The sequence below is a fragment of the Diadema setosum genome, chromosome 8, assembly GCF_964275005.1.
Source record: "Diadema setosum chromosome 8, eeDiaSeto1, whole genome shotgun sequence".
Classification (NCBI taxonomy): Eukaryota; Metazoa; Echinodermata; class Echinoidea; order Diadematoida; family Diadematidae; genus Diadema; species Diadema setosum.
The window spans coordinates 12,860,011-12,883,345 of NC_092692.1; the positions used below are offsets into that span (position 1 = coordinate 12,860,011).

The 23,335-nt window shown below is 38.8% G+C and overlaps 1 protein-coding gene across 1 annotated transcript; it reads right to left on the bottom strand.

The window, feature by feature from the left end:
* Positions 1 to 3,751: 3,751 nt before the first annotated feature.
* LOC140232410 (uncharacterized) lies at positions 3,752 to 22,160 on the bottom strand. Its single transcript, XM_072312539.1, has 5 exons — positions 22,083 to 22,160; positions 12,025 to 12,105; positions 11,572 to 11,682; positions 9,830 to 9,957; positions 3,752 to 4,646 (listed from the first exon to the last, which is right to left on the bottom strand). Exons 1-5 carry the CDS (start codon positions 22,158 to 22,160, stop codon positions 3,803 to 3,805), a joined length of 1,242 nt encoding a protein of 413 aa, XP_072168640.1. The 3' UTR covers positions 3,752 to 3,802.
* Positions 22,161 to 23,335: the final 1,175 nt, after the last annotated feature.

Below are 23,335 nucleotides of genomic sequence, written 5' to 3' on the forward strand. Positions count from 1 at the left end.
TATTTGATGATTTTAAAAATGAATGTCGGTGTCTAGAAGACAATGATAAGCTTCATGAGCCATTGAACAGCCAGACGAAAGGCTCGTTGTAGATACTATATCCGTGTTTGCTTTAAGAAGAATATAACATCGACTTAGCAGCACGAAATAATTATGTGATGCTCATGTAATTTGAACCGCAAAACTGAAACGAAATAAAAATAGACTTCATACAAGCACACATAATTTTTGTCTTTCACCATTTTCCATGCTACAAAAATGATGCCTACGTGGTAAACATTAAACATATTGTATATTTCTACCCTATGTTTATATATATATATGTGTATATAACATATATACATATTAATCTTATATATATATATATATACATATATATATATATATATATATATATATCTATATATATATCTATATGTGTGTGTATATGTGTATCTGTGATGTTGGACTTGAATTCTAACTCTCTCTTTCTCCCCCCCCCCCCTTCTCTCTCATCTTATGACATAACAATTATCAACATAGCTCAGAAATACCAAATGCATATTCAGGTTCAGCAATACTTGTTGTATTGTTTACAGGCATATGTTTAAAAGTCAAGAAAACCGCGCGTGAATACACCTACTGTCGAATGGGCAAGATATACACAGATACAGATACTACACATGATCTTCGCCAAAAGGCCGAGAAGTACATGCATGTCCAATTCGACATAAAATCAACTCATATGTCATAATACATTATAGGCCTACGTCACTGCAATGGCAATATCTCATGCATCATATCTTGTTTGTTTTGCTGCTCATGTCATGATTACAATAATATCAAAGCTTTTTCAAATCAAATATTCATATTGAGCAGGTGAGTTGCGTTGAATGATTTATTCCATTTTGACTCTCATCTATCAGACGATTGTAAAACAAATCACAACGATTCAAAGTAATACAGATCTAATAACGAAATGAGAAACGTAGTCGGGAACGACACTTAGTTTTGAATGGCATGATGATTAACCTTTCTGTTGCTTTCAGTTTCCCGATGCTAGCTAGCGGAAGCAAGACTTACAAAGGGTTATACAACTCGTATATTATAATCATTAACTATTGCAGAACTGCTCATTGCAGACATGCTGAGCAATCCATCGATATACCGCCCCACTCTTTTGCCATACTATGACAGTTACATTAATGGGTCCAATGTAGTGCGAAAATGATTTACAATCGTTCTATATGGAAGATATATTGACATCTGTCATAAAGCTTAACCCAATGCATCCCGTGTCCATATATCTTTTTTCAGATAAGCCATATGGGGCGTTGTAGCTCCATATGTATACAAGCACAGTAAAAATGATGGATCGCGCGTTTGTTGAACCAGAATAAGGAAATGGCCTTTGAGTATCTTATACCAAGGAAATATCCTTGCTCACATTACATTCCTCGTTCACTTTGTGCTGTTCTATGACATCCTCACGCCTATACAGTGATAACTCAAGGTAATCAGTATCCTGTTATTTGCTAACCCGCCCTCTCGAGTATCACTCTTATACCAATTTACATTTGGTAAAAATGTATGTTTTACTAGCCATGAAAACAACAAAAGATGCACATTCCTTAACAAAATTTTTAACGTATGAGTGAAAACATACAGTAGACTAAGTATGGAGATACAGTATAATATCTATTCACAAATTATATTCGGTTTTCATAAAGGCTACACTGCAATCTTGTAGAACATCATGTAAAATATAACACTGTGCTCTCTTTATTGTAAAACGAATACTTTCCCCTGTACAGCATATTGATGTACGCATCAATTATATATATATTTACACGATATAATAGTCGCAGCATTCATGTCTAAATGCAGCTACAGTTTTGAATGCCATGGCCTGTAGAGGATTCAGCATGGATTTCAATAATACACAACTGCATGCATTTCGTGTATAAACATGGGCATAAAGCTGCAACCGCATACTCGTATGGATAAACCCTGATCGAAAAGCTTCAGCCTTCGAGGCTGAATGCCAGACAATGATGTATAGAATCGACTTCTGAAATGCGAGACCATGCATGACAACCATGTTTCACCTACTCTGTAACAAACCAAAAGCTACGCAATATAATGTTTCCTCTTTATCATGTACACGATTTTCAAGGCCTAAACGGTGTTCACACTCACATATTATTTTGCCTCATATAACTTCGCTGAATATTAAATGATATCAAATTCATGTTTGGATGTAGAAAGATGGGATATAAAAATTAAGGACGGGAATAATTGAAGAGGGATGGCCAAGAAATTTATCAATTCATTCATCAGACTGAACGAAGCTAAATCACGCAGTACCTCTAACAATACATAAACAAAAACAATAATAACATGACGGACAATCAACCCCATCACTGTTAGTAATATCTTCTTGTAATTGTCGAGTTCTAGTTTATGTAATTCGACCTTTGTTGCGTCATGTATCTTACACTCATTGAATGTAGCATACAAAAGCATGAATTCATTCTGTCCAATAAGCGGTCGTATTTCCACATCACTTGAAACTTGACTAGTTAGTATACCTACTCCTCTATCCAAGATGGAAAACAGTTAATAGTAGAATAGACTTTATTTGCATCGACCGCAAGAGAAAGAAGCAAGTCTTCATGTAGCTCCATGACTGTAAAAAAGGAAAGTAAACGTTATTTTACATTTACAATTACCCTGTCTATTATTCTTTTTTTTTTTACATAGAAATTGTATCCAGCAGTCAAACAGTACTCTGATCCAGTTCTGACAATGAAAATTTTCTATCAAAATTGAAGCAAGATGCCACGTTTCTAAACAAAAACAAAACAATTTTCGTCCTGTTTGTAGATGGTGTTGCAGTTTTTTCTTGCAACAAATTCGTAAAAAAAAAGTTCTCTCAACTACTCAGACATAAAAGCACACTCACACAGAGCAATTGTGTGTATATCTTCTTTTTTGTTTTCTTGAAAATAGAATAATTATCATTTCCACAACGCCAAGCGTGCTATTTCTTTCAACAGATTTTCGCCTAAGCTTTAAATATTTACATCACAGGAGCTGCAGCAGGGTGTTTATTTCTTCATTTTAAGGAATAGCTCGACATCAAAATCGATTTCTAGAAAACTGGCTTTATAATATTCAATGGACCTACTCTAGTAACCAGTCTTTAAAATGACGAAAGTTATGATAAAATTGCCGTCAGCAGTATTGATTCATTCACCATTATGCACTCAGAGTCCCTGTTGCTATCCTATTCTTCGGATAATTTCAGAGGTAAACTCTTCACATTTAATATGCACGAAATAAGTCGTTCGAACATAGGGTTCCATGACATTTGGAAATGCGACAATTGTTCCCATGAAATTGCTCCCCTGCAATATTGTCGCAGGAGCAAATGTCATGTCACCCGAACGGGACACGAATCACGTAGCAACTTCGGGAGTCGGCAGAAGGTGACTACCTTACGGTCAACCCTTTGCAGTGATGGATGCATGACTACCTTACGGTGTACCATCCCATCCGCAGTGAATGGCTACCTTACAGTTAACCTCTTGCAGTGGGTGACTACCTTACGGTTTACCTTTTGCAGTGGGTGACTACTTTACGGTTTACCCTCTGCAGTGGATGACTACCTTACGGTTAACCTTTTGCAGTGATGGATGACTACCTTAAGGTTTACCCTCTGCAGTGGGTGACTACCTCACGGTTAACCCTCTCCAGTCCAAAACCTTTGAATGTCATTAATACCTTGTCGAAGTGTTGTTTCATTCGATAGTTAAAAGAGTTAGAGCTCTTCCAAACTGTCCAACAAATTCTTGAGCTCGTCCATGGCAGACTTATCCGCGGGTTTCTCGGACATGACTTCCTCGGTTCCCTGTGGGGGCACGAGATCGGCCTCCTTGTCATGGTCACAAACGTTCTCCGATCCCTGGGCGTCGTCACATAGCAATCTCTTCAGGTCATTGATTGCCGACGGACTGGACTTCGCATCTTCTTGAATTTCCTCTTGCTTCACCCCCATCTCCTCCTCCTCTGCCTCTCGGGGAGGAACGTCATAGATGTCTTCGTCCTCTCGGGCTGGTGTGTCATATATCGCTTCGTCGTCAATAACGCGCTTCTGCGACCGCCTCCCGTTTTTCGGCGACGGCACAGGGGGCGGGACGGGGGGCGGAGTCGGAGAAAATGTCGAGCCCGACGTAGCGACAACATTGCCATTGGAACAGTGCGATTCCCCATCTGATGACGTCACACCGTTCGTGCTACCTAACCCTGCGCTCGAGTCCAAATTGCGGACGTCGTGAGACCCCTGCCCGCTGTCGTCGCTGGCTCGACTCTGCGCGCGACTTTTGCCGCCTCCAACACCATTTCCTTCGCTTACCGCCACATCTCTGACCGTCTGTGGGACCTTCGAGTTGGAGGACTGCTCAGCTTTGTCGACTTCGAATATGTCGTCGTGCTCCTTCTCGTTGTCGACGGTGCCGATAGGAATGCCCTGGTATTCAGTCTCATTGGCGTCACACTCTACCCCCGAAGACTTCCGCTGTAGTCCACTGGTTGAGGTTCCGGGTCGCAAGCCGTCCTGTACGTACTTCTTAATCTGTGACAATTTCCTTGTTCCAGCGCTACTCCTGAGATTTGTGAAAAACGCAAAGAACAAAGACGGACATCAAATAATGGCGTTGCCTAGGAACATCAAAGTCACAGTTTCACCCCTGCTTTATGATACAAGATTTTGAAATCTGCATAGGTTTTTATATAGTGCCAATTGGTTTACATATAGGCGACGGTTATACTGGTAATTTATTTTAAGCCTGTCCATGACATTCAAGTGATATATCATTGGACACGGGTTTATAATGCCTAAGTGCCTTCAAAATATAGGACTGTTCCTCATGTACCTGCACTCTATGATAGCAGGGCATGTGCCTGTCATGTCCTTTCATGTCATAGCATCAAAACATATAAACAAAGAGCATTTCGCATCAATCTACATCATGAATATACACATTTTTCCCCTTTTTTTTTAAAGATCCATAGATTGATAAGAACAAACATTATGATGCTGCGTCACAATTCTAAAACCTCGCGTGAAAAATTTTGAGTTTTCTTAAAGCTGCTGACGATGCAACCCCATTTTCATTCTTACCCGAAAAAGTCATGAGTGTCTGTAACTATTTCGGACATCAAAAAACAAAAAGAATGATGGGAATGATTGAACATGAGCTTCTTATCCAGAAAATGACCGCTGAAGATAGCTAAAGATGATACTTGTGCACGGAGCGGATTATTCAATGTATGCACTTTTTTCATTCGTTGTTGTTGAAAGTGACGCCACATGCTCATTGCTACAAGAAAATGGGCCCCCGCAACATACTTCGCTCGACTAAGGTGTTCGTGTATCTCCCTATCATAGAACTATTGGCAATTTATGTTTGCTAGAAATAACGATGCCACTCCAAACTTGTAACAATCAATTTGGATTAATCAGGCCGTAATAACAAAACAGAAAAGGCAAAAAGAAAACAAAGAATCCCGTGTTTTATATGAGGCCGGGGGTCCGAGTCACGCAGGAAGTTAGGAAATATCAAATTTTGCCAGGGTTAGACTTCGCGCCAGATTTCGCGTTATTTCGGTCAAGGACAATTCTTTATTTTTATCCCCCTATTCACCCATCCCGCCATGTGCTGTACGGCAACGCAAAATGTTTCCCCCTGTCAAAAGCATTCTCATGTAAACTGATGTGAGGGAGGGTAAAGATGAACGCTGTGATACAAAGCTAGGCTGACTCCGTGAAATCCTGAATTAGATTCACTCTGTCACCTCCCTGCTGTCACTGGTTGGATGGAAATTTTGACACGAGGAATCATGCCCCTAGTTTTTCCCTCTTATCTCCTCTTTCCTTTTGTTTGTTTTTGTTTTTGTTTTGCATCACCATTAATGCCTCGGTTTTGCATTGGCTATAAATGCTGTGGTTACAGGAAATCAAATTCTGCCTGGATATCCACGAGACAAGAGACACGATAGGACACCATTAAATCTTGTGAGATACGCATAAAGCGCCATGTTATCCAAGGGGATTTTGTGAAGCCGCTATTGTCAGTTTGTAGAATATGGGACTAAATCCTTGCATGGATTGGCATTATAAATACACTGCTGTCTGATGGATTATTCTCTGCCACTTTTCTTTTCCAGGGAATGTGAAAAGGAAAGAAAGATCCGTAAATGAAAGTGGGTCACGCATTGCGAGAAACGAGTAAGGAAATGATTAGTGGGGATTCACCCATTGTGGTCTGCCGGCATGCATGACGCAATAGATGAGCTAATGTGGACTGTGGACTCGAAGAAATCAGGAAGAATAGCCTTGTATACTCTTTTCGGTGCCTTTACAGTAAACTCTATGGCCCGAATTCACGAAGGTGGTACAAATGAAACCATGGTTTAAACCATGGACTAAAACCATGGAGCGCCAAGTGTCGCATGGAATATTTCATTACGAAATCAGTCATTTCGTCGATGAAATGATTATTTTGTAACGAAATGACAACATTTTGTAACTAAATGAACATTTCGTCCACGAAATGATAATTTCGTTAACGAAACGGTTATTTTGTCGACGAAATGACTGATTTCGTAACGAAATATTCCGTGCGACACTTGGCGCTCCATGGTTTCATTTGTACCATCTTCGTGAATTCGGGCCAGTAGGTCTTTAATACATTGTACGTAATAAGCATGCGTAAGTGCGTGGGAAATCAGGAAATCAGGGCTATATAGCATGCAGGAGAGGCAAAAAGTATCGAGTTCGAAGAATGTCTCGATGTCTGGTCACTTGACTTAAAGAAAGACGCAAAATTCTTCCCAACATTAATCATGATGGTTGAACATAAATTATGATTTAGAATTGCGGCGAACATGCAGACATTGAAAGGATGGTATAGTTATGGGTTTGGGATTTGGCTTCAGGTTTCCGACTTATTTGTGAGATAATGAGAAACCTCTTACAAAATACGAATGAGCATACAATATTCTATGAGGAATTCAAAGTTCATTTGATGAAAATTGGTTTTGAATCGAGCTGAGATATTCGGAAACAAAGAGATCCTAATAAAAGATGGGACCTACTTTTTATTAGGGCCACTTTGTTTTACTTTGTTTTTGGATATCTCAGCCATTTCAAAATCGATCTTCATCAAATACACTATAAATACCTTTCAGAATTGTATGCTCTTTAATATTTCATAAGTGGTTTCTCAATATCTCGCAAAAAAAAGTTAAAATCAGAATCCCACATCTCAACCAAAACTATATCATACCTGTAATACGCGTCTATATGTCGAAAGACGTCTTGAGGTTCATAGTCATTGTCAACAACAACAACAACAACAACAACAACAACAACAACAACAACAGCAACAACAACAACAACAACAACAACAACAACAACAACAACAACAACAACAACAAGTCCTAATACTCCTCTGCACTGGCTGTTAACTCCAAAGTTAGTGGGCCTTGCTTTATATTAGTTGGGTCTAACGAAGGGCATTCTATCTCTCTTACTAGCTGCAAAGTGAGGAAGATGCAGAGGGCCTATACTTATATCATACATCTCAAACTAAGTTTCCTGAACACTGAATATCATATTCAAAAGCAATAATAATCATGCCTTTCTGATATAACACACATAACAACCACCTTTCATGATAATGGATATGGACACCGTTTATACAACATCATGGTGGACTCAATTGTGCGAGAGGTGAAGGAAAATGAAAGAAGAAGGAGGAGAGGAAGATGAAAAGAGGAAGGAGGCAAAGAAGAACTTAGTAGATGTTAGAATAAAAAAAAAAGAGACTGCGATAAGAGGACTGACCAATGAAGAGACGATGAGAAAACGAACACGACATGAGCTAGTTGGCGAGGGGGGAGGTTTAACAGCCGAAAACCGCGGTAAGAGACAGTCACCGCACCGGGCGCGCAAGGAATGCTGTCTTCATCATTGAGAGTATAACGTCCCCAGGTGCGTGTGTGCGTGACATCTCGTAACGCATTACGTCATACAGCTTTCCTCCTGTCCTCGCACGAATTATGAGTAATCGAAGTGTAAGCTAACCCTCTGAATACCACATTCATTTCCTGTTCATAGATATGTGTGTGAAATTTGTGCACAATTGACTACGGGGTTGACGCAGAAAGGGTTAAGAAGGTCTTTCACCTGCAAGCAATTCCCCCATAGATATATGCGTTAAGACTTATCAAACCAAGGAGGTACCTAATAGGAGAGCTTGCCCAGTATACCTGAGCTCCTTGAATAAACCACGTGAAAAACCACATGTGAGATTAATACGTTTCATAACTTAATCGAATAAATGATCAAGTTTGTTCACGCTTAGCCTGGCATTTTTAAGGTGGGGGTGGGGACAAGGAAGGGTAGGGAGTCACTGATCAAACTTAACTCGGAGTTTCTAAAAGGCGGACTATAATGTAAAAAAAAAAAATTCAAGTGTTTTGTGAATTGAACAGACAATGCCGTCGATGAATGGTAACGTGTTTGAAACATAACCTATCATAGCCTATAATCATCAATGTGATACCCACGTCGTCTGTTTTCGTACGAACAGACTTCAATACAAACTGATAGATGTGATTTTGTAATTTATTTAGTGCAATGGATCTACATGGCTCCAACCACTGATCATCATGATTCAGATATATTAATTAGTGACGATTAGCATGGCAAACGGTACTCAAATGCATGTATTACCCACACTTTCCGAAGAAAAATATAATGAGAAAGAGGGTATCAGATCCGGAAGAGAGAATGCGCACGTGAAATAAAGAAAGAGTTTGAGGAATCAAATCACGCATTCCCAAACTGATGTCGTGGCGTTTTCGACATGTTTTATTTCTCTTCTTCTTGCATTCTTTCCTAAACTCAGATCACCTACATGATTATCTTTAACTGAACATTCCCAAAGTGATGTCATCTTGTTTCTCCTATTTTCAAATGATTCATATGTCTCGATCTATGTGGAGAGATTAATTCAACTTACTTATGAGATCCCACAACTGCGCATCCTTTTGTTAAAGACTAAAGGTTATAATGCAAAATGTCTCTAACTCCGTGTAAAGCGCGTGTAACACCGTGTAAGTCGACAGATATTATCTGGTCCTGTTTATTTTGTTGATATATTTCAAGCGAGCTTTGTTGCAAATTGCTTGTATGGAAGGGGATGGTTGAGGTTAACACAATTACGTCATCAAATAAGAGTGTGATGACATTGTAAAAGGCAAAAGCTAATGTTTCCCCTAGGATTTCCTCGTGCAAAATTTATAACAAATACCGGTAGATTTAGTTGCGTTTATGCGTTGGTCTATATGCGGTTGTGGTGTATGTGGTTGTGTGCGGTATCCGTTATGCGGTATCCATTATGCGGTATGCAGTGTACATTATGTTTAGGTACGGGTAAATACTAAGAATCGAAAGTATAAAATAGGACAGCACACTAGTAGCTGCATGACTGTTCTTAGAGATCGTTCGGCAGTTTGTAGGATAGATCGATGTTATTATGTATAGATATAGATGACAGATTAATTGACAACTATATAAAAAAAAAAAGACTTAGATTATTTGAAAATAAACACAGACGGATATAATATTAGCAAATCAGTGATATAGATAGTCAGTGTCTTCCGTGAAGAGCAAACGTGTATGCACGTATTAAAAATATCACGTTACGCTGTGACTATCTGTCACTATGGCAACCTTCTGTTTACACCCTCAATTATGATACAGCGTCTTTCAACCAACCGTCTGTCCTTTCCGCTGCCGCCATATTTCGAGGTGATCCCCTCCGTATGTCCAGTGAAGCATCGGGCCTGCATGGCGGCGTGGAAGGCTTTCACCCACTGGTCCTGTTCGTAGGCACTCTCAGTCATCTGAAGAAAATGCAAGAAATTTTACACATTAGGGGGATGGGAGAAGGGGGGAAGGGGGAGGGGAATGACAGATACTATAATCATCTCGGCACCATCGGTCAAAAATTGGGATAGTACATAAACAAGGGTCGCATACACTGTACCTCTTTTGCAAACATCACGAAACTTTGCAAGGTTGAAGAATTATGTCTCCCAACATCGTGTATGAATGAAATCTTACGACAATTCAACTCACCATTTTTTTTTTTTTTTTTTACGAAATGAAAAACTGAACTCATGTCACTCGAAAACACAATTCTCATTTGTAATGAGAATAACGATTGGATTTTCCTTTTCCGGGACCAATTAAATGTATTGAAATTTATAGTATAATTTCCCCCCTCAATCATAAAGAAGTTTCAGTTTTATTATTCTGAGGACTGAATTACCTACCTGCACAATATACCATAACTCAAGTATGGAAAGAATCCAGTATTTTCAGGGTTGCAAAAGGGACACGCAAGCTTTAAAGGGAAACAGCATATTAAAGGGAAACAGCATATTGCATTTTTTTTTCTCACAGGCTAATTTCGTCGTGATTTTCACTGGATTATCACGATGTACTTCGAAATGATTATACATTATTTGACCCGCCGTGGATAAAGGGAGTCTGCGTAATTCGGGTCATGTCGTGACCTTTCATTTTGCTCATGCGCAAGCCGTCACAACGACTTTACTCGCTTCGACTTCGCCATTTTTTTTTTTTTTCTGATGGGGGAAGTGGGGGAAACGCAGACGTGCTCGATCGAAACCTGACTGGACGCCTCTCGGGTTATGACATTTGTCGCTATTGGCTTGGACATTCCAGGGGAAATGAGCATTTCCCTCTAGTATGACACACTTGCGTGATATAGGGGTCTTCACTGTTCTGTTGAAGCAACTCATTTTCTGTCCGTATATAAGACATCGTAGTTTTCTGGTCTTATTTTCACCGTATTTTCAGCAGGCTCATCGAGTAAAGCTCTAGCATGCGAGTTTGCAACTGTTGGAAGGAAACCAAGTGTCGGTATTTATGTCAAATGTTATGATTCATACTGTTAAATACGATGTTGATTTTACGATGTGATTGGCACACGGATAATCTTTTTCTTCATAACGATAATTATATCAAATAGTAATGAAAGTAATTCTAACGCTACGTCGGACGTACGTCTCAGCTTTTACTTTCGGCACTTAGCAAGCTTTGATGACCATAAACTGAACTCTCCTTCACATCTTCTTCTTTCAGGCGTAACCCTTCTCTTTTTGTCTACTTCTTTTTCTGTTTTTTTTTTGTCTTCGACCTCTCTGTAGATACATAAACGTTTATATAAACTTTTATTACACTTCCCCATTTCTTTATCCTCGTTATTATCAAATATATGATCGTCCTTCATATACTTCTTTGAAAGTTTAATAATCATCATCGTCATTCTATATTTCTTCTTCTCCTTCTTCTTGTTCCTCTCCTGTTATTTTTTTTCAACTGTTTGGAGTCGGTTACCATGGCGACGCGCCAAGTAACATTCACTGATAATATCAGATGAACTCCGACGTCTGACTGCCGCGCGCATTATCATTGACACAGACACTCACGAATACGTGGGTCTTCTGCAGTGTGATGATCTCGAAGGGGTACTTCTGGCTGTTGGTGTACTGCTTCTTCACCGTCTGTACATTGATGAGGGGGAGGACGTCCAGACACTCCTGTAACCATGGAAACAAAGAGATTTAATCATTAGCGTTTCCAGGAAGAAGACGATGTCGAACGTTGAGAAGGCTTGGTTTGTCTTGTCAGAAACTCAGAATGCCAGAGGAGAAAGAAGTGTCGAGGCGAAATAAGAAATATATTTTAAACGACACAGCAGTATAGTAATCGTGGATGATAAAATAGAGATAATGAGATTATTATCGGAATAATGAGATCCTTTCTAAAAAAAAAAAAGAAAAAAGACATGTCTCTAACAAATGTCTAATGCAAGAATGGACGATTAATGAAGTCCACACTCTAATTTCGTGATGGAAAAGAAATAAAAGAAGTCAACTCACTCCACTATTTCTGGCGTCATCCTCAGACTTGTAAGTGATGAATGCGTCTGAGTTCAAGCAAAACCATCTCTTTCTCACGCTCTGAAACAAATAAACAGAAAATAAAAGAAAATAAAGCCATGCCATCATACAAAAACTACACGAGTATATATGACGTTGTAATGGGCGATCTGTCATGCTACAAAACATCTTTCGAATAACAACAACTCTGATTCAGTCATCACAATGCCGACTGAATGAAGATTCTCAATGTGCATGTTATGAAGTTTTATTTATTGTAGCAAGGGAAATGATTCGAGGTGAATTTCCAAAGCTTTCTTGGGCACCAATCCGGCGATTTCCGACATTTCTTACTCTGTTATCTGAGGTCTATACACAAGTGCTTTGAACCGTGTAAGCAGACGTTTCTGGACACTCTAAACAGAGTTGCTAAACGTTTGACTTTTGCCATGATGATAAGTCAAACGCAGCGAAAGCGTACGATGAATAAGGAAATAAAAGAAAAGAAGAACGCTTGCATGAAATATCAAATCCCAGAAACAATCTACACTTTACGCGTCATGAAACTGCTAAAATCAACTTTGAGATAAAAAGGGACTAACGGAGTCCGTTAAATGAGAATACACGCACTGACGTACAGAAACAGAGTGAGAAAAACAAACTTATTATTGTTTTTTCGTGTATGTTTTGTTTGGATATTCCATTATGCAGCACACTCAACATGATATAAATGCAAACAGAGCCATAGAATTACATTTGAAAACTACCTCACTCCTATTGACTATGATGACCATGTTCATCATTCGCGCAGACAGAATATGACAACAAAGTGCCGATTGATCCACATTATTTCACAATGGGGGCAGAACAGCCTGGTAACCATAGTTACCGCATTTCACGCGGGCAAGGAGCATTATACAAGCACATCATCAGGAACTTATGTACCGCACATTGAGGTATTGACTCGATGTGAAACTAGTACCGAAAATGGATACTGACATAATGTGCATGCACGCATATTCTCCTGTTCAGTAAGTAAGCATGAATTGCTCCTAGTGGCAGCTGATAAGAGTATCATCGGTTTTGTGCATTTCGATGAACAAGATTGACCTATAAAATATGAGCAAAATAGTTAACGCATCAAAATTGATAATGTCGATGATAGCTCTTTGGCAACTTCTTTCCTTCTTTTATAACTTCGCTGCACAGAGGAGAATCGGTTCAATAATGTACACATTTTGTAACCTCGATAATCCATCATTAGGGGTCGACACTCTAGATTTGAAAGAAAATGACAGGTATTTGTTGCGATAATTTCACTCTCTATAATAACAGAACCTGTGGTGTAGTTTGTGTGATCAGATAATCGTTCTTCTGTAATTTCAGCTAACATTTTTTTTTTTGGGGGGGGGGGCATGATTTTCATTACATAGGTTAGATTGTAAAGTTTTGAGAGCCAAGATCGAGACAAGGGTGATCAATGCATCAACGAGCATTCAATGTTCGTGGTGCTTACTATTCCATACAAATCTATTGCAGTTTCTGAAGTTTAAAGAGGAAATCCAGTCCAAATACAAGTATCGTAAGTCTGATAAATAAGAGTAACATTTTACGACTTCAACGGTAAAAATTTGACTGAAATCGGATGAAAAATAAGGAAGTTATAACATTTTGAAATTTTGCTAATTTCGGCAAAACAGTTCTTGTACAGTGGATACAAATATGCAAATGAGTGAGCTAACCATGTCATATACCCTCACAATTTTCCATTGATCGTGTTAAAAAAAAGACGAAAGTTCATTGTTTCTGTCATTGAAGTCTGAAACATGACGCTGTTCTTGGTTGAATAACTTCAGAATAGTGATCAGTTAGATATACGAGGATTTGAGCCTGGGGCATATTGCGTTTGAATGAAAAACTGGAAATTTCAACATTAATTTTTATGTACGAACTATATAGTAAGTTGTGAGGGAATGACATGCTCACTTTGCCATTTGCATATTCATATTGGCTGTTCAAGAACTGTTTCTCCCCTATCAATAACGAAACTTCAAAACATGTCATAACTTCCTTATTTTTCATCCGATTTCGATAAAAATTTATACCGTTGAACTCGTAATATTTTACTCTTTCTTATTAGACTAACTCATAATTGGTCTGGATTTCCCCTTTGATTACAAGCTTTAAAGGTACTGTTTACCATAGGGAGTAATGACTTTATAACAAAAATGGTCGAGTTATCACGTTTGATGCATATGTGTGAGTTAGTTGTATCACAAAACATCCTATTCCACATAAAAGATCGTAATAAAACCTATTAAGGAGATAACACTATCTTTTCTTAATAAACCATAACTAGAGGCGGTTTATTCTCGAAACATTTGTTGATATAAAAAGGCACATATTGTTTGCATTTTGTTAATTTAAAAATACTTAACATTCATCATACTGCATGGTTAACATTTTACATTGGTTGTTTCTATCCCTAACTCACATTCTATAGCTACTTTGAAACACTAAACCTGGGTTGTTGTTTTTTTTTTCACCAGCAAATGGTAAATAATACCTTTAAAGTAGCATGTCATAAGATGAAGACTCCGAGTTCAACACGTCTATTAAGACCGTTATTATCCCTGGAGCAAAGATGAGTCTATAGGTATGATTGATGGGGTGAGGGGTTCCTGAGAGGGGTTTCCGATATAAGTCACCATGCCGGACGCCTGACTCAAAACGGGCCCCTATACCCTCGACAGCCCGTAAGGGTCCCCCCGCCTGGAGACCGAGCCGGAAGCAACCGGCTTGGTTGGGGTAACGGACTGAAGGAAATCAAACACGATTCAGGATTTGTCATAATGTGTTGTTGAGAGGGAATCCTTCTCTTTGCTGTGAGCATCTCTATCAGTGGAATAAGAGTCACTAACTGTCTACCTTGTTTGTCGACATCGACAAGACAATGTCTCAAAGCGTATGTACCGTCGCCTAAACCGAGCATTCAGTTCATGTAAAAGAGTCATTTTTTTTATTTATTATTTTTTTGTCACGTGCATTTGGCAACAGAAAGCTTTAGATCTGCGACGCGAACGCTAAGACAACGCAGCCTCCCGGCGGGTTGGACAATGTAAACCGCTGTCTCACGCATGTGCAGAACACTAATTTTAGCCTAATTAGTGCCTAATTAGTGTCGTCTTATAGCTGTTCGCGTCGCAGATCTAAAGCTCGCTAAAGATTGAAGTGTCCGCAGCGATCGGTATATAAGTAAAAAATGTCGCGGAAGCGTCTACTCGCATATATGATGTCACTGAATTAGGCACATACAAAGATTTCGTTTGGAAGCTACAACTACATGGGCTAAATGCCAGATTAAATAGTGTTAAATTATTCCTCTCTGTATCTTCACAATGCATATATGGATTAGTGCATGTAAATGGAGTTTGTTATTACTTTACAGACTCTTTCATTACCATAATACTGTTTGGGAGTTTTATCCACAAAGCACACCATGCATAACATTGGATGAAAATTGATTAATCAGAACCGTTTTCGTGGCCGCGCTATTATGTTAAACTTTCCCCCTTACTGCATGCAGTACGCAAAAACAAAATGTCCTACTAATCTATCCGAAGCAAGTTCTATACTGCTTGCTGACATCACTGTCCGTTTAGCTTAAAGTGTTGCTGATGATTACAGCCTAAAGTGCTATTTCCGACGAACGGGCATGTTAATAAAGATTCGATGGTAAAATGTTATCTTGTGCACTTAGTATACAGTAATCACAATAAGCCAATTAAACCGACTAGCTGCTTGAAATGACATAGTTTCTAGCGCAACAATGATTGCAGTAATGAAACCCGATAACATGACACTTGATCGTTTCTCTTTCGTGAAGGATACGAAAAAAAAAAAAAAAAACACCCAAAGATGAAAAATGGATTCTCTCACGTACAGCCCTGAATTACGTTCTCTGCACGATAGCCACATTGTCGTGCCAGAGTTATTATTTTTGCAACTGATTGACAAAATTGCCCTTCATCGACGTAAATAAGCACCGATTCATTATTTAAGAAATAAATAAAATGATGGCATACCCGCTGCTACAAGGGATAAGAACCGCTGGCTGTCGGACGAAAGCTCGTTAGTCTTCTAGTGGTTTTGACGCCTGATGTTAGTATCATTGGTTCGAGTCCAACCCGAGTAAATATGTCCATGATTTTATTTTGTCATCGTTATTTCTAAAGACTGAATAATCGGTGCTCATTTAGGTCGATAAAGGACAATTTGTCATTCAGCTGTAATAAACAAAATATCGATGCAAGAGTTAACTTATCGCATGTGAACTGTTGAGTACGACCGTAAACCAGAAAAAAAAAATCTGGAAGAATTTATAGTACGAAGTGATAAACGATTCTCACAAAAGCGACGACATTACACATGGTTTAATGGTTGTTAAGTGCATGGGTTTTTCATTTCAACTGCGAGGAGACGACAAATATAAATTCTGCGGTTATGGTAATCAGACTGAAAAAAAAAAAGGTACTGGAATCCTGGACTTAAACTGTTTTAGTTAACAATAAAAAAACTGATTACTAAAAATTATGATCTCGATGATCAGTCGTTGATAATTTATTATTGATATTAATGATGCTGCTTCAAACACGCACAGTACCTTGATAATGTGAACCCGTAATTGTCTGGCTAGATTTTGCGCAAAGGTCGTAGAAAAAACAAAAACAAAAAACCGAAACAATTGCGTTAGCAATGCGTAAAGGACGTATTCACCCAATATACTCAGTGTGCGGACTGATTGAATGCAACAATATTGGTTTAACACATCTGTGAAAGTTCAAAAGTTATGACTCTTTAAAGTTTTTGTGTAGTCATCGCCGAGTGAGAAGACTGGTCCTGTTTGTGATGTCACGAAATGTACAAGTACGATATACAGAAAATAAAGTTCCATAAAATGTCATTTTTTAATGAAAACTACACATTCCCTAACATACCTAAACTTGTTTGTTGCTGACACACGCAAAGGGGTAGTATTATTCCCACTGCTTTCTGAAAGAGGCAAGTCAAGCGCTCTTTCATTTTGCTAGAAATGTGAAAATATCTTTAATTCTCTCCATATTTACTTTATACCGTTGTGCATACGTGACATCACAAGCTGTAGTAGTCTTCTCATCCAGCGTTGGCTGCACAGAAACTTTAAAAATTCACAACTTTCGAACGGATTGTCCGTTATTTCTCAAACTTTAACCGATGCGCTCTACTAGTATAAATATAGCTGCATTCACTCAATCCACGCATGTATGCTGGTGAATTGTCCTTTAAATGCGACCCTCTTACGTTGTACATAACACTTAAGAAACAAAACCACACCCCAGTTTCACTCCTTGCTGTCTTTGAGACCTTTTAAACAGGACCATCTGCAATATAATTACTGCTATCTTTAATACGGCGACTTACGGTGACATTTCATTTCCGCCTCCGTCATAATTATATGTCACTGAATTAACAAAACGAGAATTAGGCATAGTCACCGTAAGAGAAGTCAACTACCGAGGGCTGTAACTCACAGTTTGGAGAAAGAGAGAATGGGAAAGGGGAAAGGGAAGGGGGGGGGGGGGGATTGGTAGGTGTGAGTCAACTTGCACTCACAAGGGGCCCTCTTAAGGGGGGGGGGGGGGGGGTCTCATGGTCTCATAGGCAAAACACAAGTAGGCCTAACTGCTCTTTTCTGTAATTTTGGCTGCATGCGGAATTTGCGAAAGTTTGTCCCTGTTATGCGTCCATTCAATGCTAATGTGGCTTGCCTTCTTCAAAATTAAACAGTTATTGTTTATTCCAATACCAGCTTGATACTTAAGACCTACTCTCTTCTTTATCTGTTATACCCCCACTGTTTTAAAGGGTACTATGGGCCTATAGTATTTAATTCGAGCTTTCATTCACACTTTCAGTATCAATCAACCTCTTAGTTGTGTGTGTGTATGTGTGTGTGTGTTTTTGATATATGAATGAAATACATTATAGTCTTGCGATGAATTAACGTTCTAGACAATCACTTTGTAAACTACAGCTCTCGATGCTTCCAGGAATGTTAATGCGAGAGAGGGAGAGAGAGAGAGAGGAGGGGGGGGGGGAGGAAGAGAGAAATACAAAGAGATGGACTGAAACTATTGCAATTTACGACCAAATTTATCGCAACACCGACAAATGATACATCATCCACTTTTTTTTTTCTTCCTTTGGCTGACTGATACTGGAGTTAAATGTATTTTAAGGTTGAAACTCCTTTGATAAGGCCATTATTCAACGTCATTGAAGATATGAAAATAAGTAAACTAGACCAGTTTTGGGCGTGTTTATGCAAGTTTGCGTCAGACTAATTAAAGAGCTGCTTATTTTGTAACTTTATGCTGTCTGCAAACATGACTTATCATAATTATCATCAGTATCGGATGTCTGATAATCTCATCAATTGATCTCTATAGATCAGTTAATGGGACTATTAATGGCTGTCTAGAAATAGTCATGCCCGTGTAATATTCAGGCTTCTATATTCTGAAGTACACATTCCTTTGAAACTGGCATGACGTAATTTTTGACAAAATATAGGGATAGAATAAATCATCTTCAGACTGCGCGTCTGAAGCACCAATGACCTACACTGTAGATGCTTTTAATAATGTACTCACAGGGTTGAAATAAGCAAGTGCGTGGGGGTTTTTTTGTGTCTAAATTCTGCCAAGAAAAGCGAAAGTGTTCTTTGCTATTTCTAATCGGAGACAAAAAATCAAATGATGCATAAAGAATACACAAACAAATATGATACTTCTTTGATGATCATGGACATAATCATAACTTTGCGGCTCTGAGTCGGCCAAGAATTTCATACTCTCCACAAAATGTCTGCTAATTACTTTTGACAGATTAAGAAATAGAACCCAAAAGAGGAAAGGGTATCTGACAGTTTGGCTCTCGATCAAGACCTTTCAAGCCAAGTGCCTGCGTGTGACTCACTCATATTAAGAGCCCCCATCGTGCCTGCGTAAGTTCATTTAGCGAATTTTACTCTTTATTGTATAGAATGTCGCGGTCTCATGTTGAAATTCGAGGAAGCGAATCGCCTCTGAAGAGCCCTAACAGCTACTCTTTGTGATACTGAATACCACTTCAAACGTAATGAAACCAACCTCTTCCGATTGAATTTCATCATATTATTACAATAAAAAAGAAAAAAAAATGATATTTGGATATGCTGATGGAAAGGTTTCACGGTCATTCATATCATAATTATATAATAACATTTCTGATATATACATTATCAATGACTGATGGCTGCGATTAATAATAGACAAGGGGGTAATGCACTGTAATAACTCTGACCCAACAATCAGCAGATAATAATTACTGTTATTAGGCAATCAGATAACATATTGATTTGGTATTTCAGCTGAACGTTAATGTTTATACAATGACAGGAGCAGATGTATATGGAGATAGAATTTGAACATATTTTTATTTGTTGGTTTGTCAAGCTTCAAAAATAAAGCACATGAAACCTTTTTAAGTTTTCCTTGCAGAGTCGAAACGACGAGCGCCTCCAGAGGTGATCGGACACTCTTGCTATTTTTGTGTTTATTGACGTCACGGCGACGTAAAAGCCTTGTTATCATTTTCCGACAGTGAGGGTGTAGGTTACCTCCATTTGGTCTTGATCCATTGATACAAAATAAGAAATACACGAAAAAAAAGTTTGTGAAGAGGAATGCCACTACGTGTTCAAAGTGATTTATTTGAGATGGGTATGGGGATTCAGGTGTCAACATTTTTGCGCCATAATAAGTTATCAGAAACCACTCTTGTGAAATACATATAGAGCATACGAGAGGAATTAAAAGTGTTTTTTTTAATAAAAATCAGCCGTTTCAAAACCGATTTTCATAAAATAGTTTACAAGACTCTCAGAATTATATGCTCTTTATTTCATATGAGTGGTTTCTAATTATTTGGCAAAAAGTTAAACCATGAATCTCCATCTCAAACAAAACTATACCATCCAATTTTATTTGGTGAGTAGAATGTAATATAATAGAATTGAATCGAATACATCTAGACGAAAGATGAGAAAGTAAAGAGACTGTAAGATAATTTTAGACTACATTTCTCACGAAAGAGCAACTTCTTGCAGATATAATCTGACTTCAGATGGCACTTCGTATTCAAAGGGATAGTTTTGGTTGAGATAGGGATTCAGGTTTCAACTTTTTTGCGCGATAATTAGAAACCACTCATATGAAATATATAGAGAGCATATAATTACATCTGGAAGAAAATGATTAAAATGCCTCACTATTCTCACTATCGTTCACCAAAAATCTATATCTATTAAGGTTTTCGTCGCTTATGTAGCAGCTACTACTCGTTCCGCCTTTGAAGTTATAACCGCCAAGTTCTTGCGATTTTATGCTATAAGTGTAAAACAAGAGATACAAGTCCTTTCTTATTCTTCAGTTCATCAATCAAAAGAAAATGAATTAGTTATAATCTGTTTGTATTTTAATTGGAAGCTCGTAAGGCGATGAAAACACCATAACTTATTTGCATGGGTGACTGTGACGTATGAAGCTGTCTGCACTAGCAACTGAAACTCGAGGAAACTGAAGGAAACTTAAGGACCTTTGCAATGCAAATCAAATTTGACTTGTGGCGATTCATAATGTCTGATCATCACTTATGTGGCCAAATGAATACGTTTAAACGTGTCATTATTATATTTCACTATAGATTTTCTACTACTTTTCTTCAGATTGCTCGCGGATACGCTCACAAAAATCATCAAATAAACTTTGAATTCCTCTTCGAATTATATGCTAATTTATATTTCATAAGAGGTTTCTCATCATCTCAGAAAATCGTCAACAAAAAAAGGTTGGAAACCTGTAGCCCCACCTCAACCAAAACTGCATCATTCCTTTGAGTACCTCATAATTATTATGACTAACAAACGATAATGGAGTGCACCTTTCCCCACACTGAGCATAACTTGCATGTTTCCATGTTGCTAAAATAATATGAAACAAGAGACACTGAAAGTCCTTTACGCCTGGAAGTTTTCTGATCTGGCTCATATTATGTACAATTACGGCCCTACTCTTTCCACAATTCTGTTTGTATATTGATATATTGGTCTGTTCATTGAGGTCAACTCGAAAATAGAGCTGAAGTTTCCTTTATTTTCAGTGGTGACTTTGGGTATGTTCAATAGGATGGAGCATATCTATTTAATATAATTGTGATGGAGAACATTTGCTATGAGCATCTACTGTTTAAAAAATGGATATGGTCTGATATCCATATTTTATGCATGTTCGATAAGGGTATATCAGCAACCTCCTGATAAATTGTATACGTTTTCAAACATGCTGTTATGATCATAATTATGTTTTGTTTTTTCATGATAGTTATGCTCGTTCATATATATGGTCATGATGAAATGATATCTTGTTAAATTATGTCAGAAATTATGGGTAAAATCGGATATATGACAAGAAGTATTTATAATGAGAATGCTACTTATCCTATAATGAAGATATTAAACTAACCAATGCACAGTAGTCCTACGCCCAAAATCAGATTAGCAGACACTTGCAAAGTATACAACGTAGGTAAGAAATCAGAGGCATGAAAAACACAAAAGTGGTTGAAAGGGAGTTCGACTATGAAACTACAAACTACCTTTAACTCCATGCTTTGACGGAGACGTATTAAGAGAAAGAGAGAGACAAAGCGAAGGGTGAAGAGAGGGAGAGGAGGCCGGGGGTAGGGAGGGGAGGTTTGAATACATGGAGGGCTTAAAGAGGTCTAAAGGAATAACGATGTATTGCAATTTGAAGGGATTACGAATTTGCACCCTACGGACGCACACACGCACTCCCGATCCTTATATCTGTACACATTGGCCAATTAGGGATTTCCCCCTCTTTCGCGCGCATCCATCAGACGAGAGATACTGAGCAGTGGAAACGCTAGGTGACGTAACCACGGGCTCTTTTTCTTACCTTAGCAACCGCCTTCTTTCTCTGAAGGTAACCCTGTCTAAAAGTGTTCCCGTCCATGTCATTCCTAATGTGCATCATACTAGAAGCGGACGGAACAGCCGGGAGCTGTTGGGCGATATGGAGTAGATACTTATCCCGAAACTGTAACTATATTATGGAGGGCCACGCCAAAGTGCATGTACGTCACTTCAGTAAATGTTTTCGCAAACAGAGCGTTCACGTGGAAACGTTGTAGCACATTCTCCGCTTGCCATTCGTGGCCATTGAAATATGTATGTAGGCTGGAAAGTCTTGACGTTCCTTTCTGTGACGTAGTTTACAAGATCCTTTGGTTCCAGAGACCGTGATCACTCAACGACGCGGTCCAGACTGCACGGAAACCAAGCTCATTGCTTGTCGATGATGAGGGGCGACGTACAGCTTCAGCGTTATCAATTCATACCTGCGCGGAGAGGTTCCTGGGAAGGGAGAGAGGGGGAGAGACATGATTACTGAAAGACACATGGGTACATGTACGCATTTTGATCAATGCATACAGGGAGGTGGGAACCTGTGCAAAAAGGTTCCTTGGACCAAAGAGGGAAGGGGAGGGGGGGGGGGGGGGAAGAAATGAAGACCGAGAGACACAATTGTTATGCTACAATGGTAAGGAAGCGGTGAAAGAAATGTATACAAAACTCAGTGGCGTGTTGACATTCTGCGCAATCGCCCATGCGAACACCAGAAGCACCTCTGAACAAAGAACATGAAACCGTCTGCAGAAAAAAAAAAAGACCCGCGAGAATCAATCAAAGCGGAAGTAGCAACAAGAAAATAATGTTTAGGACTGATGAAATCCATGTGGCCTGACCCGGAGAAAACGATATTTCCCCAGCACCGCTTTGGCGTGCATCACCTTCGATGACGATTTTACCGAATTGGGATGAGTACACTGCAAACCGTTTTATTTTCACTTATGTCTTTTCAAACATGATATACAAAATCTAATGAAACATAATTATGCACTGCTCATGGCGTGACGTTTCAATCGGCAGGACTGTTACTATATTACCGTTTTTGGAGTGACTACAAGAGGAGATATAATGGATAATACCCGTTATTTATAGGCAGATTAAAAACAATGTTTTCGTAAACTATAGTCATCTCACGATAGCCCACGCTAGGCTGCAACAAGTTCGACGTATGCAGGAATCAGTGGGCAAAATGTGTCAGCATTATTCTTAGCGATGTCGCAGAAACTAATCGCCACAGTT

Excerpts from the sequence above, each read along its gene's own strand:
- LOC140232410 (XM_072312539.1), bottom strand. The coding sequence starts at position 22,160 with ATGATGCACATTAGGAATGACATGGACGGGAACACTTTTAGACAGGGT. Across the intron at positions 9,958-11,571 it reads TGCAGAAGACCCACGTATTC|ATGACTGAGAGTGCCTACGA; the intron begins GTGAGTGTCTGT and ends CATTTTCTTCAG. Across the intron at positions 4,647-9,829 it reads GGCAGCGGAAAGGACAGACG|GAGTAGCGCTGGAACAAGGA; the intron begins GTTGGTTGAAAG and ends CACAAATCTCAG.